Raw genomic sequence first — 17,076 nt, 5'->3', positions numbered from 1 at the left:
CCAACCATAAAACTATTTCATTGCTACTCCACAACTGTAATTTTGATACTGTTATGAATCTTAATATAGATATCTGATATGCAGGATATCTGATGAGGGGTCATGGCCCACAGGCTGAAAACCATTGCTCTAGGGTATCAGAACAGCTGGATCTTTCTCTATGTCCACAGACCCAGAGCATTTCTGGGTGGTTTCTTTAGCAGGATAGCTGGACTTTTTTCATGGCAGGTGATAACTCCAAGGAGCACAGTAAGAAAGCTCCAAGGATGCCATGCAGGGACTTTTGTGTGACCTGTGCTAGGACCCAAGGCAACTTTGAGTCTGTGGGACCTTCCTCCCTAAAGACAAACAAACACACAACAAACAAACAAACACATAAATACAAATTAAAAGGAACTTTAAAAATTAAAAAATGACTTTATTGGTGTAAAATACATATATTAACATCTTTGGACCTAGATGTCCACACTCTTGTTCTTCTAGTTGAACTTGGCTAAGGGTTATGGAAGTATGGAAGCATTATTGTACCCAACAGATAAGCCAGTCTTGGCCACCAGCTTTCAGTTACAGTCTGTTAGTTAAGTCAAGGCCAGGACAGGCCTGGAAGAGGACTATGTAGGGCACAAATGCTGGGGGTTAGGACTCACTGGCCTCTGGCTTCGGAGATTAGCTATCATTTCTTCTTAGTCAGAATGCAGTGGGTACCACTGCCTGTCAGCGGAATTCACTGCTTTGTAGAAATTCTTTTCTGATGTGAGAAAAGGAAGGTTTACCACCAGGCCATGGACTGGATTTATATTGAGCAATTAATTTATTTATTCCTTCATAGTTTCTCTGAGGATATTTATTTATCTTGATATTTTTGGGTGTATGCGTGTTTTGCCTACATGTATTTAAGGGTACTACATGCATGCAGTACCCATAGAGGCCATAAGAGGGCATCAGAGTCCCCTGGAACAGGAGTTAGTTACAGAGTTGGGAAACACCATTGACTGCTGGGAATTGAACCTGGATCTTCTGCAACTGAGACATCTTTCCAGCCCTGACTTTTTTCAGTTGTTTAGTTTTCACTTAGGACCTAGTTCTTTATATTTACTTTTCAGGGTTTTAATTATTATTATTATTATTATTATTATTATTATTATTTTCATTTTTAGGAAAATCAGAAAAACCTCAGTAACCTGGGTGTTGGTCAGTTTGTGTACATCAATGCTGATTTTTAACCTCCTCTTTGTGTTTGGAATCGAAAACTCCAATAAGAACTTAAAGATAAGTGATAGCGACATCAGTGTTAACCCTGACAACAATGAAATCCCGGTACGAGACACCATCGACACCCCGAACCCCTCCTGCACAGCCATCGCCGCATTACTCCACTATTTCCTGTTGGTGACGTTCACCTGGACCGGACTCAGTGCTACCCAGCTCTACTTCCTTCTGCTTAGAACCATGAAGCCCCTTCCCCGTCACTTCATTCTTGTCATCTCGTTAGTTGGATGGGGTAAGTGTTGGCCACAACGCTGTTGAGACCTTTCGCTTGTTGCCATTGTTTCTTGTAAACAAACGCCCATTGGAGGGCTCACCATTCAGGGTCTGGGAAAAGAAGAGTCAGTAAGTACAGTTTCTGTCTAGTAGCTTTTTCTCCAGCCAGGGACCAGGACAGGTGTACTGGACACAGTGTAAGCTACATTAAAGAGGTTCGTCTTTTAAATCCTTTTATTAATTCATGCTAGGTTTAGAACAGATGCCGGTAACCTCCTGGCTACTTGATGGGAGTGTTTCATGGAAAGTAATCAGAGCAACTTGTTAAAAAAAAAGAAAAAATTCTTGAAAGCTATATTGTGTCCCAGCCAAGACACATGGAAGAACTGTCTCAGTGGAACTCTAAATTTTTCAAGCAAAAGAGGAATTCAGACGTTTCGTGATGAACATTGTGATGGGAGATACAAAGGAATGGAAAATCAGATAGGACTGGTGTATAGAGACAACACTAAACATAAATAAAACAAAAAGAAAAACAGAGAAAAATTCTGTCTATATTTAATCTACCTCTACTCATTGGTCAGTAGATTGTCCAAAGAGGAAAAAAAAAAAAAAACTAAAGAGGTCAGATGTCTAATTTACTCCAAGTCTTTCATAATTAATTTCCATCTCGGGCAAGCTATTAACCCTTTGTCTTCCTTTGTCACTGAGGAGTTCCAGCTGTAGTCGTCGGTGTAACGGTGGGGATCGTTTATGCGCAGAGTGGAAACAAGTCATTCTGGGAGTTAGACTATCGGCAAGAGGAAATGTAAGTTTTCTCAGCTTCTTCGACATTAAAGGATCCATTGACACTAGCTCCAAATATCTCCAAGTTTCACTTTTTAAACGTCATATTTGGTGATGGGTATTTTAAGTTCTCAAAAGTACATCATATTTCAGATAGGATGACACAGAAATTTCCTATGATCATTCCTGAAAAGGAAGTCTCCACTTTTTGACTTTAGAAATCTGAAGTTTCTCATATTAAAATTATGTCCGTTTAGTGAGAAAAATCATCCAGAATAATAGCTATCATCCTTAGTAACTGTGTGTTTTGGTTCCTTCCTCTAGAGTGTGGATAGCAGTTATAGTGATTTTGCTCAGGGGTTGCTATGCAGGGATGTCAATCAACCCTGAAAACACTTAATAACTCACAAAGCATTCTCCATGTCTCACCCAGATGAACTCCTCATGTTAAACATGATTGTGATGACTATTTCATGGTATCACGTACCACAGATTCTTGCTAGGTCACTACCATGGATAATTAACTGTTCGTATTGGAAGAACCTGACAGTATGGTGTCTGGTTTTTGTTTGTTTTTTTGTTTTTTGTTTTTTTTTAATGTGGGAAGAATTGGGAAAGCTGAGCTGAGCTGAACTGAGGCTTCATTCTTTGTATTTCCCTCACCAGACAGCAGCTGCCCTGCAGTTTATTCCTCCTTCTCTTGTGTCCCCCACCGTTCCTATCCCCAAATTCCACTCTAAGTATTACGCCAACTTACCTGAAAACCATATTGTTATAATGGCCCTTGAAGATGCCAGGGAAGACTATGGTGTCAAGAGACTTACCTGATGTTGCCAGCTGTAGGACTGACTGGAGGGCTGACTGCCTGGCTGGATTTCACAACCTAGACTTTCTGTTTGATTAGATTCCATTACCATTTTGAGCTTTCAAATTTAAATGTCACTATTAGAAATAAGAGATAGCAATGTATCATGGGAGAGATAGCTTACTTTCATCCCATTATTAATTTCTTACTGTAACCCAGGCATAGAGCTAGACTCATTCCTATGAACGCTTTCATGAGAGAAAAGCCAGTTTGCTCAAGTGTATTCACACTGGGCTATCAATAATTTATAGCAGGTCCTTCACTGAGCACAGTGTAGATGCTCAGGACAGCACTAGGCTACTGATGATTACAGATGGGAGGAGAGGAGAGGATGTGTAATGTGATCGTCCAGATCACGCTACTGCCTTCTGCCCTATACACGTGCCATGGAAGGTCACATTTCTCCATCTGTTGAGAAAGAAGCAGTGGTTGATGTGGTTTCCCTGGGTTATTCTTCCACTCGTGACTCCTCCACGTCTCCTGTTCTACATCACTGACCCCAGTTCTGTTTACCTGACCTCGGGCTCTGACCCAGTTCCCTGACCTGGTGGCTTCTCTACAAGTCTAGAGAAGAAAGAAATGCAGGACAGGCCACAGCCCTCTAACGCACCATCTCACTTCTCTATACTGTCCTCAGATGGATGGGCTGTATCTGGGTTGGCTTTACCATGGGAACTTACAACATACTAGTGGTGAGTTTTCCCAGTTCATGCTGTAGAGGTTAAGATGGGTCTTCCCATTGTCTGTGGCAAAATAACCAAAGCATTTAACACATCTGAAGTCCATGGAGGATGCTCAAGAGACTCTATGTTTATTTTTATCAGCCTCCATCCTGTGACACTCTTTCCTAGAAATTCTACCCCATGGCTGTAGAAGTTAACACCATAAAGACCCATTCTCCTGCTCTTCCTCAGCAGAAGTATGAGTCATTTGATTCAGAATAACAAGGATAAGGGGTGCCGTGAGCACAGAAGTACCACAGTCCCTCTTGAACTAAAGGAAAGAATGATAGAGTGTTCCTTCTTGACACATCTTTCCCAATAGATGCTGGTACCTACGTGCATGTCTCAACCAGGTTTTCCTAATCTTAGGCCACTAGAGATGCTTACAAACATCCACATCAGTGTGCACACACAACAAATGATGCTCCTCATAACTTGTACCTTTGAGCATTTGTAGGGGGTGCATTGTATTTAACCGTAACAGATATCCTCCATCCATAGGTGAAACAAAAGGGATGCTGGACATCCTTAAGATATGCTTTGCACATTCTCACCATCTTATTTAGAGACGGCCCACTCTGTCTGTTAAAGGCGGGCATGCTTGCTTGTTTGTTAGTTCATTACAGACTTGAACATCATCTCTGTTTTATCACAGGCCATTCAGATTAGAAATACTATTTCTAACAGTTTAAAGGATAATGTTCCAGTGAAAAGCAATTTAAAGATTCTTTGTCATATACCAGAATGTTGTACCTCCAGAGGAAAGAAAGTGAATAGGAATTGAAAGTCAAAAATGTACTAGGCTTCTAGGTTTTTTTTTTAACTAAAAAAAAAAAAAAATGCCCTGAAATGTATTTTGATCATACTTTTCTCCTCTTCCAAGTCCTCCCAGACATTCCTGCCCACACATTCAACTTTGTTTTCTCTCTCTTTCTCAAGAAAAACAAGAAATAGAAACAAAAATAAAATAAACAAGAAACACACATAAACATACAAATACACACACACACACACACACACACACACACACACACACATACAGAAATACCCCAAACCAACAAATTTTAAAAAGTCATGGAAACTGAAAACCAAAGCAAAAAAAGCAAATGGCCAATAAGAAAAACAAGCGAACAAACAAACAAAAAATCAAAACCAAATCAAACAAAAAGTCCTCAAAAATACCACTGAGTTTGTTTTGGGTTGATCAACTACTCAGGCATGGGGCTGGGCCTGACGGGGGAGTGTGGTTGGTATACCCACTGAGACTCCACTGGAGAAAACTGATTTAGCGGTGGTATACACAAGGCCTGCACACATTCAAGCCAGATGGGGGTGCTGATTACTTTTTAATACTTAGTTTTTTGCTTTTTTAAGTCTATATGTGTATGTCTGTGTGTATATGACAGACAGTAGTTTGGACACCAAGGCATCATCATGTGTGTGGATACATGTAGAGGCCAGAAGAATGCTTTAGATTCATTGGAACTGGAGTTACAGGAGGTTGTATAATGTGGTGGCTGAGAACCAAACCCCAGACATCTGTAAGACCAGCACTCAACTCCTGAGCCGTCTCTCCAGTCCTTGGTTACTTTTGTAACTTTTGCATGCCCCTCACAATACAGTAACCTCTGGTGGCTTCCTACTTTTGCTCAAGTCTGCTCTCATCACTGCATCTGGGGTAAGACTTTTTCAACCTAAAGCAGATCATGTTATGTCTATCCACCTCATCCAGAATGCTAGCAATTGCCCACAAGGCTTTAATGGAGTTTGTATCTTTCCATAAACCTCATGCACTTACTAAACCATTCTGAGCCACACTAGCCTCTGTTTCTAAAGCTGTCATCTCAGGGCCTTTGAACATGATGAAATCTCTGCTTAGAACACTTTCCTTCCTCATCAACTTCAGGTCTTTGCTCAAGTATTATTTTTCTGGGAGACTTTGCTCCAACCACTCTATTAAATTGAAATCTTCCATATATATATATGTTTTTAAAACACTTATTGCTCACATTATTTTTTTTATCTCCAATGTTCATCACTATCTGACATATTATCAATCTTAGTTTTGTTTTATCTGCATCTCTAAACTAAAATATTAACTTACAAAATTATGGAGTTCTCTTTACTGATAATTCCTTGCTGTCTAAAATATCATCTGGCACATAGCATGTTCTCTCTAAATGTTTTTAAATGAATTAATTATTTCAACAATATTATGAGGTGGCCACATCATTTTCAACTTTGATAAGAAATGAAAAGAGCAAAACCCACCCAAACTTCCTTCATCAAAACAGAAATCGCAACAATGTACAAAACAAAAAAAGGCACAATGGAGTTAAGTAACTTTTGAACACTTTTTAAGTATTTATATTTTAAATGTCTATCAATGGGCTGAGGAGGCATTTCCATTGGAAAACACTTGCTGTGTGAGCGCAAGGACCCAAGCACCTTGGGAAAAAGGCAGATGTGGTGACACACGCTTGCAATCGTCATGCCTGGGGAGCAGCTGAGACAGGCAGATCCCTAAAGCTCATGGGTCAGCCTAACTGATTCAGTCATATGGTTATTTTATGGCCTCCATGGGCATGTACCTATTCATACAAGTACACACACTCTCATACACACATACACACACCAATAACTAGCAATAGGAAACTGTTTAAGTTACAGAATATCCAAAGTAATTGAGTAATAAGCACAATACTTAATTAATTAATGAAATTTCTTTTCATATTCTCCAAGATATGCTAAGTGAGTTCCAGAAGCATTTATTGAATGGTGTCATTTGTTTAAAGAAAATGAAGGAAAAAATATGTATTTGCTAAAGTTTGTATAGCCTAAATCTGTAAGGATACATCAGAAACATTGGTGAAATTTGGAGCTGGAAATATGATACAGCAATTTGTACCTTTCATATTATGAGCCAGGATAAACTACATATCCAAAAGTATAATGAAAGTAATAGCTTGCCTAAAGTTAGGTACCCCATACATGACAGGAGTAGCATCTGATTCAAGACTGTGGGCGTAGGAGTACACGTATTAATTACTTTTCTGTTATGGTGATGGAATACCTTTTACACAAAGCAGCTTAGAGAAGAAAGGTTCTTTTGGCTTTATATTGCAAGGGGAATAGTCCATCCTGGCTGAGAAGGCATGGCAGCAGGAACATGGGGCCGACCGACCTGAAAGTCTCAAAGCAGAGCTATGGCCTTTCATCTACACACAGGAAGGAGAGAGAAAACAGGAAGTGAAGCTAGGCTATAAACCCTTAAAGCCCACTTCCAGTGATGCACTTCCTCCTGCAAGGCTCTGCCCCCTAGAGGTTCCACAACCTTCCTAAACAGTGCTGCCAACTGGAAACCAAGGGGTCAACACATGAGCTTCTAAAGGCACATTTCTGACGCAAATCACAACTCAGTAGTTGAGCTATTTACCTAGCCATGTCCCAAGACTTGGGAGTCGTCTCTCCACAGTGAAAACAGCAACGATAGCACTGGTGAGTAGTTCAGGTCTGTCTGACTCAAAAGCGCATTTACCTTCTACTGGTCCACATTGACTCACAGGAAATCGTGACAGGAACAACCTTTCTAGTGGGCTGAATTGTTGAAAGTGACCTCAGACATGCAAGATGTCAGAGGATATTATTAGCAACTTCAGTCCCGTGAATGTCAATAATGTTTTGGTATTTGTTCTTTCCTTGGTCTCCTGAGAGAATCTGTTTTCCTCCACAGCTGCTGGCTGGCCATTCCAAAGAGTAATAATTTTGTGAAAAGTCCATTCTTGTGGTCGTTCATCATCCCTGTCACCATTATCCTCATCACTAATGTTGCTATATTCATCACAATCACGGTCAAAGTGCTGTGGAAGAACAACCAGAACCTGACGAGGTGAGCCTCCCAGGGTGGGAAGCTGCCCACACAGACTAATGTAGATGTAACACATTACCTCACTACACCCCAAAGCCCTGCAAGCGTTTTCAAAGCCCGCACACAGCATGGACATGTGTATTCAGGAGAGATTTCCCAATGAATTTTGAGAAACAGAATCTGCTCACCTCTGCTAACCTCAGCAGTCCAATGTGGTACACAGCATTATATACCACACTTCTGGGTCATGTGGGCCCAAGAGAAAATTAAACTGCGCAGTGTCAAGAAAAATATTTTCTCTTCAAAAATCCTCCAAATTCAGGAAACAAAAATGTGACTACTTGAAGAAATGAGAAAACTCCAAGGAGGGAGATACTGGCATCCACGTTTTCAATTTGAAAATTACTATCCTTCAGTGCTTGAATTACACATTGCTTACAACCCTTCAAACTCCATTGCAAGTATATAAAACTTGGAGATTTCACTTACAGACATATTCTCTCTTATAAAACGAGGAACATTTAGGGGCACTGAGACCACATTCTCTGGCTTACCAGGTCCCACCCAACTGTGAGTCTCCACACTGTGACTTTTCTAGCTCCAGTCAGGGTTCTTACTGTAATGTCTAATAGCTCTTGTTATTCAACAAGAGCTTCTGATTGGATAAGGATCAGAAACCACTGGACACATACTCGCTGCAGCCTCCTGCCCCGAGTTCACAACATGAACTAAGTAGAACATAGTCCAGATGAAGCTGTGGACTCAGGCTGAATCTGGCAGTTCTATCCATTCCAGGTGTCCTTACCATGAGGACATCTGTGAACTCGCACTATGTCCACAAGCGAGGAGAGAGAAATGAAAAACACCATCTTTTATGAGAACCTAATCTTCAATATGTTCTTTACAAATCAAAGTATCATTTTTCACACATGGTTAATAGCTTTTATTTAAAGGCTCTATGGGGAAAATACCACTCTTGCTAAGCATTAAAACGTGCATTTTTGTAATGTTGGGGGTGGGAAGGCTTTGGTGAAGGGTTCTTAGCCTAATTGTACATTAGATTATATTTCCTATATACAGAACATCATAATTTGGGGTCAGAGACATCAATCAAATTTGTATTTCTCAATTTTGACTGACAGCCCGTGGTTTTCAATTGGCCTAACAACAATGTGAAGGGTGTATGGTTTGTTTTAGCTGGCCCTTTTTCGTGTATTAGCCAGATACAAACCAAGTCTCTTCAACACTTAATGGCTTAGAATGACAAATTGTTATTTGTCATGGGATTGCGTGTGTCTGGTAGTTGGTAAAGTTGGGCAGGTCCAAATGCTGACAGGTGAGCTAGGATGATTCCCTTTTGTAGGTAGCTGCTGGCAGTTGATTGTTAGTTGGCCTTGGGTGGCAGTTTTTCAGTTGGAGAAGCTTATTTGTGCTCTGTGCTGTTTTTTGTTTTTTTTTTTAATCCTCAGCTCACCCTTCACAATATATTGCTACTATAAATTAATACAACAGATTAACATTTTGGTGAGTGCAGAGCCAAAAATGCATATGACTAAGATATAAAGAACTTGAGGGGAAAAAATGTATGACCAGCAAGGAGATCAGGAGAATAAAGATTCAATTTCACTGAACAAATGAAACATGGGGATTTTATTCAGGGGGGCCTATATGTATTTACATGGGAGGGGGTTGCCAATGTATAAGGAGGCCCAATTTAGGGTCATAATTTAAAAAGATAGCAGACACATGTTTTGGGTATGTTAGCCCAATGTCTCAGAGCACATATGTAAAAGATTAAAAGAATGGACAGAAATACATCTGCACATACTCATTTTGCACAGCAAAGTTTTTACTGAAAATGAAGGAAAGGGTGGTTTTGAGCATGCTAACATGGGAGTCTGGTCCTGAAGAGGCCTGCCTTGTTCAGTCACTAACACTGTAGGGATCTCAAGAGCAGCAAAGGAAGGCAAATTCCATGAGTGATTGTTTTCCAGTCTCTGGCTTCCTCTCCTGGCTATAAGAAGTCACATTGTCAAGACCAGATTCTGGAGGGTACAGACTTCCCATGAGAGGGGAGACCAATCTGCTTCTAAATACCTCATTTTCATGTCACCCAAGGTACAAGAAGTTCCCAAGTATCCCAATCTTCCTACAGAAAGGAATTCTTCACTAGTTCATCTTCAATAATCAACAGAATCCCATTATCCCCTTCTTAAAAAGTTGATTCTTCATGAAATTTCCTATGTAATATTAAAGGAATGATTTGCCTGAGCCTTGTAAAGTACAAAGTGTGTGTGTAGACAAACACACACACACACACACAACACACACACACACACACACACACACACACACACACACAGAGCTAAGCATGGGTAGTGATGACATTAGCAGGCAGAATCCTAATAAGCCATATTTTCTTTCTTATTTTCTCTCATGTAGCACAAAAAAAGTTTCATCCCTAAAGAAGATTTTTAGCACATTATCTATTGCCGTTGTTTTTGGAGTTACCTGGATTCTTGCATATGCCATGCTAATTAATAATGATGACGTCAGGATTGTTTTCAGCTACATTTTCTGTCTTTTCAACACCACTCAGGTATGGTATGGATGGTCTGAAAGTAGCAGAACACGTGGCATGGTACATAGTATCATCCTGGACCCACGTTTCCTTCCTTCCTGTAAAACTCCCTGAAGACCACTGTTTAGTTACCTTTGTATTTGTAGACTTCGTGAGAAAAACAAAGCTTTCTGTGTTCTTTTCTGGCCTGGAGGTCAGAGTAAGATCTCCATGGTGTTGGCACACAAATTCCTCTTCTCTGAGTGAAAAATACCTCGTAGGGCAGAATGCGCCCTTGCCTTTCTCCCATGCGAGTTGACTTTGGTTGGTATATGCAATGGTCCTTATTCCTTGAACTTGGAACTCCGTGACAGGTTTACTGAATTTTTCTTTCAATTAAAAAAATGTGTTAAGATTGGATGTAGGCCCAGAATTTGAGCTATCTTTTCTGTAAATTTTAAATTACATGTATTAGTAGTAGTATGGGGGCACACCCATACCATCGAGTATACGTGTGCAGAGGCAGAGGACAGCTTGCGAGAGTCAGTTCTCTCCTTCCACCACGTGGGTCCTCAACCACCTTGGATCCTCAACCTCGGTGGCAGGTACCTTGTCCTCTGAGTCATTTCACAGGCCCAGAAGCAAAGCATTCACCTTGGCAAAACCCTGCTCATTCTGTAGTTGCTGGTGAAGTTTGAAAGTACCATTGAAGTTAACGACTACAGGCTGGGTGGGGCTTCTCTATCCTTACCAGTATTTTCACCTGACTCTTTTAACTGCTTAGGGAAGAGTACTAGACATCTCCACCAAGGACTTTGAGTCTATGTGTTCCCTTGTTTTCCATTCTGTCAGTTTTTGTTTCATACATTCTAAGTAAAGACTGAACAAACATTCATCCTCATGGTATATATTCATGATTATTCTATTTTCTAGATGAATTAGCCCTTTCATCATTTACATTAAGATGTCCTTTTATCTCTGATAGTATCTTTTTCCATAAGATATACTTTATTACCTAGTCTTGTTATGTAAATTGGTTATATGATTACATGTGTGTGCATGCATATGTGTACTTTTAAATTTTAAGTCTATATTATGTAGGCATCAAATACACAGGCCTTCCCTTTTTGTCTATTGTGACAGTCTCCATCTCTTTATCAGAGACTGTAGCTTATCTGGATCTAAAGTACTCATTGATGTAGGCTGCCATTTTATGATTTGTCTTCTTGGTTATTTGTTTTTATCTCTCTGACCCCCTTTTCCTCCTCACTTTTGAATATAATAGATTAATTATCTTTATGACTCCATTTTAATTCACATTCCAGTAATCAATACCATTTTGCATTCAGGGATAAGTTCATGGATGCAGTATACATTCCTAACTTTCATAAGAAACTTAAAATTAATATTTTACAACACCCTGCGAAATCTAAGGGCCTCATAACAATAGATGCCAGCTTGCCACCTCTCTTCCCATGTGTTGCATTTTCTTATGTCCTACATGTATAGACATAATAAACCCCACAGAGAAATACTATTTTTTCATTAAATAGACATACACATTTTAAGTAACTAAGAGGAAAACTTTATATTTGGCTACATGACAACCATTTCTAGGCCCTTTCCTTCCTTTCTGAAGATCTATGTCATATGGTATCATTTCTATTCAGCCTAATGATATTCCTTAATATTTCTTGTAATTTATGGCTTTTGGTGACCAAATATTTCCTTTGATCTGTAAAAACATCTATTTTGCTCTTGTTGTTGAAGGATTTTTTTTTTTTTAGTGGATATGAAACTAGGTTGACAGAGGCCCTTTTTTCTTCCTTTTAGCTTTTTAGAGAAGCAATTTCACACACTGATACATTTCTTAATGAAATGTCCCCAGCCATCCATACTGTTCTACCGCGCACAAGCGGGTTATTCTTCTCTGCTTGTGTCAAAGTTCTTCCTCAGCGTTAATGTTCAGTATTTTGACTGTGGCGTACACACACGGCTCTTAACTTTCTTTGCGTGTACTTTTCTTGGGACTGCTGAACTGTTAGAATCTTGTATGGTTCTCACCTTGTGTCTTTCTCCTCCTCCTGCTAATCCAGTTGCAATGATGTTAGGTCATTGGGTACTATCCCACACATCACAGAGAGCTGTTCAGTTTCCTCTTTCTTCTTGCTAGTCTTCACACTAGCAGACCCCAGGTACTTATTTTCAAACTCACTCATTTTTTTTGTGGTTGTCTCTACTCTGTCATGAAGCTTTTTGTTGTACTTTTTTGTGGTCGGTGTTATACTTACCAGTTTAAAAGCTTTGATCTGATCTGGGCAGTGGTGGCACATGACTTTAATCCCAGCACTCTGACTCAGGAGTCAGAGCCAGACGGATCTCTGTGAGTTCGAGGCCAGTCAGGTCTACAGAGTGAGATCCAGGACAGGCACCAAAACTACACAGAGAAACCCTATTTTGAAAAACAAAACAAACAAACAAAAAAGCTTTGATCTGGTTTATATTTTTAAATTCTGCTCACATTTACTTTTTCCTTATTGTAACCACATTTCTGACACAGCTAAAGATCATCTGTTAAGTCTAATGCCTGAGTTGGTCATTTCAGCCACTCTCTATTCATTGCTGTTTTCCTTAGGATGAGTCATATTTTACTGTTTCTTTATAATAATTTTGATTGCTTCTTGCATATTACAAAGAGTGTAGTAGAGCAAATCTACATTTTGTTATATTCTGACCAAGAACAGGCTCAGCAAATAATTAACTTGGACTAAAACACTTGTTTTTAGGTTTGTCACATTTACCTAATCTAGTAATGCTATTTTTCCCTTAGTTTGTATGTACACGCGCATATGTGTGCAGAGGCCAGAAGAGGACCTTGTAGGTCCCGCTCTATCATGCTCCACCTTATTCCCTTTGAGACAGGAACTCTCACTGAACTTGGAGCTAGGCTGGTGACGAGCACATCCGGGGATTACTCTTTTTCTCTCCCTCCCATCTGGGGTTATTAGCACATGCATGACCATGCCTAGCTTTTATGTTGGTGCTGTGACCCAAACTCAGGTCCTTATACTTGAACAGCAAGCACTCATACCCACTGGACCATCTCCCCAACCCTTGTTTTGTTTTTAAGCTTTCTGATCATGATTTCTTAACATTTTTGTACCCATATATTTTGATTGTTTGGATAATTTTCTCATGGTTTTTCATTTTGTTAAAAACAACTTTTTAACTATTTAGTTAAAATTAGTTAAGAAAACTAGCTAGCTGTAGTGTATGTCCATCCACTTGGGAGGCTGAGGATAACCTGGGTTACATAATGAGACCTTGTCATAGAAACAAAGAGGCTGGCAAGATAGTTCAACACATAAAAGGTGAGTGGCCAAACTGAAGGACCTTCGTGCAATCTTCTTATGCTATCATCTCTTGTTACATGCATCTACCATAGTCTCCTTAATTATATGTATTGTGCCTAATATATTATCACCTTTTACATATAATTTATGTAAATTTTGAATATTTTATTATATTTCTAAAGTCTATTAATATAATCCTTGTTTATTAATGATTACTAGAAGATTCAACTTTTAGTCTTCAGAGTAAAATAGTTATGTGCTGGTCCCTGCATCCTTTTAAAAGTAATGTATGTGAGAACAAATTTGTTTTGCAATGCTGGGACTCTTACTTAGGGCCTCTCACTTGCTAGGCAAGCACAGTTACTGCTAATCTTACCTAAGGAAAATAATACTATTAACATAGTGTAATTGTTTATTGCCTCATAATTTTAATGGTACAATTTAAAATTTACTGTGTGTAATTAACATTGTCAACAATATTTCCTCTTAACAAATATTAATTACTTAAATTATATTTGATATTTGTATTAACTGAATTATATATACATTTTAAAAGTTTCCAAGGTATCTTATTAGATTATCCTAATGACTTCTTTGTTTTAATGAACGGCCATCAGTGATAGTATTTTTTTTTATTAATCATTTTAGTAGATTGTGAATAAGCATTATTGAAGAGTTCCTAGCTGATAATTTGTCTTTAGATCTGGTACATGAACTACAAATTTGTTTGGCATCTAGTTACTGACAATCTTTTCCCCCACTTGGAATTCCATAGTTACTAAAATCTCCTGCTTATAGAAAAGAGTCTGAGGTGACGCAAAATTAACCTTCATCATTGTTTTTCTATCCCCTTTAAACAACAGTTTTGAATGTATTTTAGACTATTTGAAGTTCCAAAATATTGCAAAGTTCCCAAGTACCCATCACCAATCTTTAGTACTAATAACATCTTTAGGATTTTTTTTTTTTTTTTTGAGACAGGGTTTCTCTGTGTAACAGTCCTGGCTGTCCTAGAACTTACTTTGTAGAGCAGGCTAGCCTTGAACTCACTGAGATCCACCTGCCTCTGTCTCCCAAGTACTAGGATTAAAGGCATGTGCTACCACCACCCAGCTTGGATTATTTCCCCCCCCACCCCCCCGAGACAGGGTGTCTCTGTAGCTTTGGAGGCTGTCCTGGAACTCACTTTGTAGACCAGACTTGCCTTGAACTCACAGAGATCCGTCTGCCTCTGCCTCCTGAGTGCTGGGATTATAGGCATGCGCCACCACCACCCGGCTTGGATTTTTTTAAAAATTATTTTATGAGTGTTTTGTCTGTATGTATGTCCGTGCACCAAGTACATGCCTGGTGTCTATGGAGGCCAGAAGAGGGTGTTGAATCCCCTGGAAATGGAATTATAGGTAGTTGTGAGCCATGTGTGGGTGTTGGGTATCAAACCCTGGTCCTCTGGAAACACAGTAAATGCTGTGAACTGCTGAACCATCTTTCTAGTCCAAAAATAATATCTTCAATGACAATAATGCATAATCAAACCCAGGAAACAATACATTTTTATACATTCTTTGTCCAGTGTTCCCCAGTGACAATTTTTTTTTTGGTTTTTTTTTGGGGGGGGGTTGAGACAGGGTTTCTCTGTGTAGTTTTCATGCCTGTCCTGGATCTTGCTCTGTAGACCAGGCTGGCCTTGAACTCACAGAGATCCGCCTGGCTCTGCTTCCCAGAGTGCTGGGATTAATGGTATGTGCCACCACCACCTGGCAGACAATTTCATCTATAATATAATACATTGTCAAAATCAAGGAATGGGCATTGATGCAATATTATTAGCTAGGCTACAAATAGTACTAGAAAGACTCCTTAGAGGATATAGTATACTGGGTAGTACATTTCCGTTATAGTTACAAGTAAGAGACAACACCATATGTTGGATAATAAAAGAAGATTGAAATAAGAAATGCTGTAATTCATTTCCAAGCTCTACTGATGATGGACAATTTTGGGCAAATTGTTTAATTCATCTGAATTCCAGTTTTCATGTTCATAAGGCTTAACTTATAGTGTTGATATGAGAATTGAATGAGAAGGATCAAATAATGAGGAGTAAATGAGAAGTGTCTGAAGCCAGTTCAGTAAATGGCACTTTAAAGACATGGAGAAAACACTCCCCAGCCTTGTGTGGTCTAATTTCTTATGAGTGTCTCATCTCCCTATGTAAAGTACAGAAAAGCAATGACTAGCAGGGTTTTAATTTTGTGGTGTTAAGAGATTACCAAGTATGTAAAATTCCAGCTACGTTACTAAATCTCCAGGAAATGGAATCACAGAATGTTGGAACTAGAAGAACGAATGGGTATCCCCCAGCAATCCTTCCACTTTCAGAAACTGAAGACCGTAAAGATTAGGGAAAGAGCAGGCATGCACAGCAGTAATCGCAAGTCAGGGCATGAACTCTGGTTATCTAAGTATGCATTATGTGCAGCGCTGCATGTATGAGAAGGACATGCACATGAAGAGCAGCTGCAAACTCCAGTTGTGGAGCAGCTGTACCTCCTCAGGATGGGAGAGTGAAATGAAACCTCTTCATTTTGTACTACAGAATTCTGTACTGTAATATTGCCTGATATTAAACTTCAATTCTCTCTTCAGGGATTGCAAATATTCATCCTCTACGCTGTTCGAACAAAAGTATTTCAGAATGAAGCTTCTAAAGTGTTGAAGTCATTGTCCTCGTCCTTTGACAAAGTGAAGAAGCCATCATTTTCTTCAGTAAGCCCACTGGGACTGCGTTTGAGGATGTACAACTTGCTCAGGTCCATACCATCCCTACATGAACGATTTAGGCTACTGGAGCCATCTGAAGTGACTGAGGAAACATCATTGTCTTGAAAGTGACCAAGCAAAGTCAAGGGCCTCATAAGACTGTTACCTCTGACGGTCTTTTCTATTCAGCTCCTAAGAATTGTATCTCTTCATGTTATTCTCTAGTTCTCCTAGAGTGTCTTCCTAAAGACACATTAAAACTTGCTGTTTATTATCACAGAAATAATGGACTTGGTAGCTTTTGTGGTTTTCACTAGACTATTATGTGAATCAAGTCAAGAATCCAGTACAGTATTCAAGATGACCATTGGTATGTCATTAAGTTTGCATGACACACTTTGGCAATCATGTAGAACCTACAACAAATTCTTTTACAGCTCATTAAAAAAGACATAAGGAAAAATTACCTTCTAGGACGGAATGACTCCTGATAAGTACAGAGGGTGGCTTGCACACATTATGCTTTTGCCAATGAAGAATTTGTCAACCAGTTTCACCTCTAGGAAAAGATTTTTCTGTTGTTGTTGTTGTTTTTAAAAAAAAATATGTTTTGTGACCAAAAAATCAGTTCTGTAAGAAATGGCTAGAGATATGAGTTAGTAGACTGGTAAGCCTCT

The 17,076-nt window shown here is 39.3% G+C and overlaps 1 protein-coding gene across 1 annotated transcript in view; it reads left to right on the top strand.

The window, feature by feature from the left end:
• Positions 1–16,525, top strand: part of Adgrg7 (adhesion G protein-coupled receptor G7) — a 54,921-nt gene extending 38,396 nt beyond the window's left edge. Inside the window, exons 12-16 of the mRNA XM_036203187.1 lie at positions 1,158–1,501; positions 2,194–2,290; positions 7,589–7,744; positions 10,166–10,322; positions 16,286–16,525. Coding sequence (XP_036059080.1) covers positions 1,158–1,501; positions 2,194–2,290; positions 7,589–7,744; positions 10,166–10,322; positions 16,286–16,525 — 994 coding nt within the window. The remainder of the gene's footprint in view (positions 1–1,157; positions 1,502–2,193; positions 2,291–7,588; positions 7,745–10,165; positions 10,323–16,285) is intronic.
• Positions 16,526–17,076: the final 551 nt, after the last annotated feature.

The sequence above is a fragment of the Onychomys torridus genome, chromosome 12, assembly GCF_903995425.1.
Source record: "Onychomys torridus chromosome 12, mOncTor1.1, whole genome shotgun sequence".
In the NCBI taxonomy this organism is placed as follows: Eukaryota; Metazoa; Chordata; class Mammalia; order Rodentia; family Cricetidae; genus Onychomys; species Onychomys torridus.
This window is presented reverse-complemented; position numbering and strand designations above follow the sequence as displayed.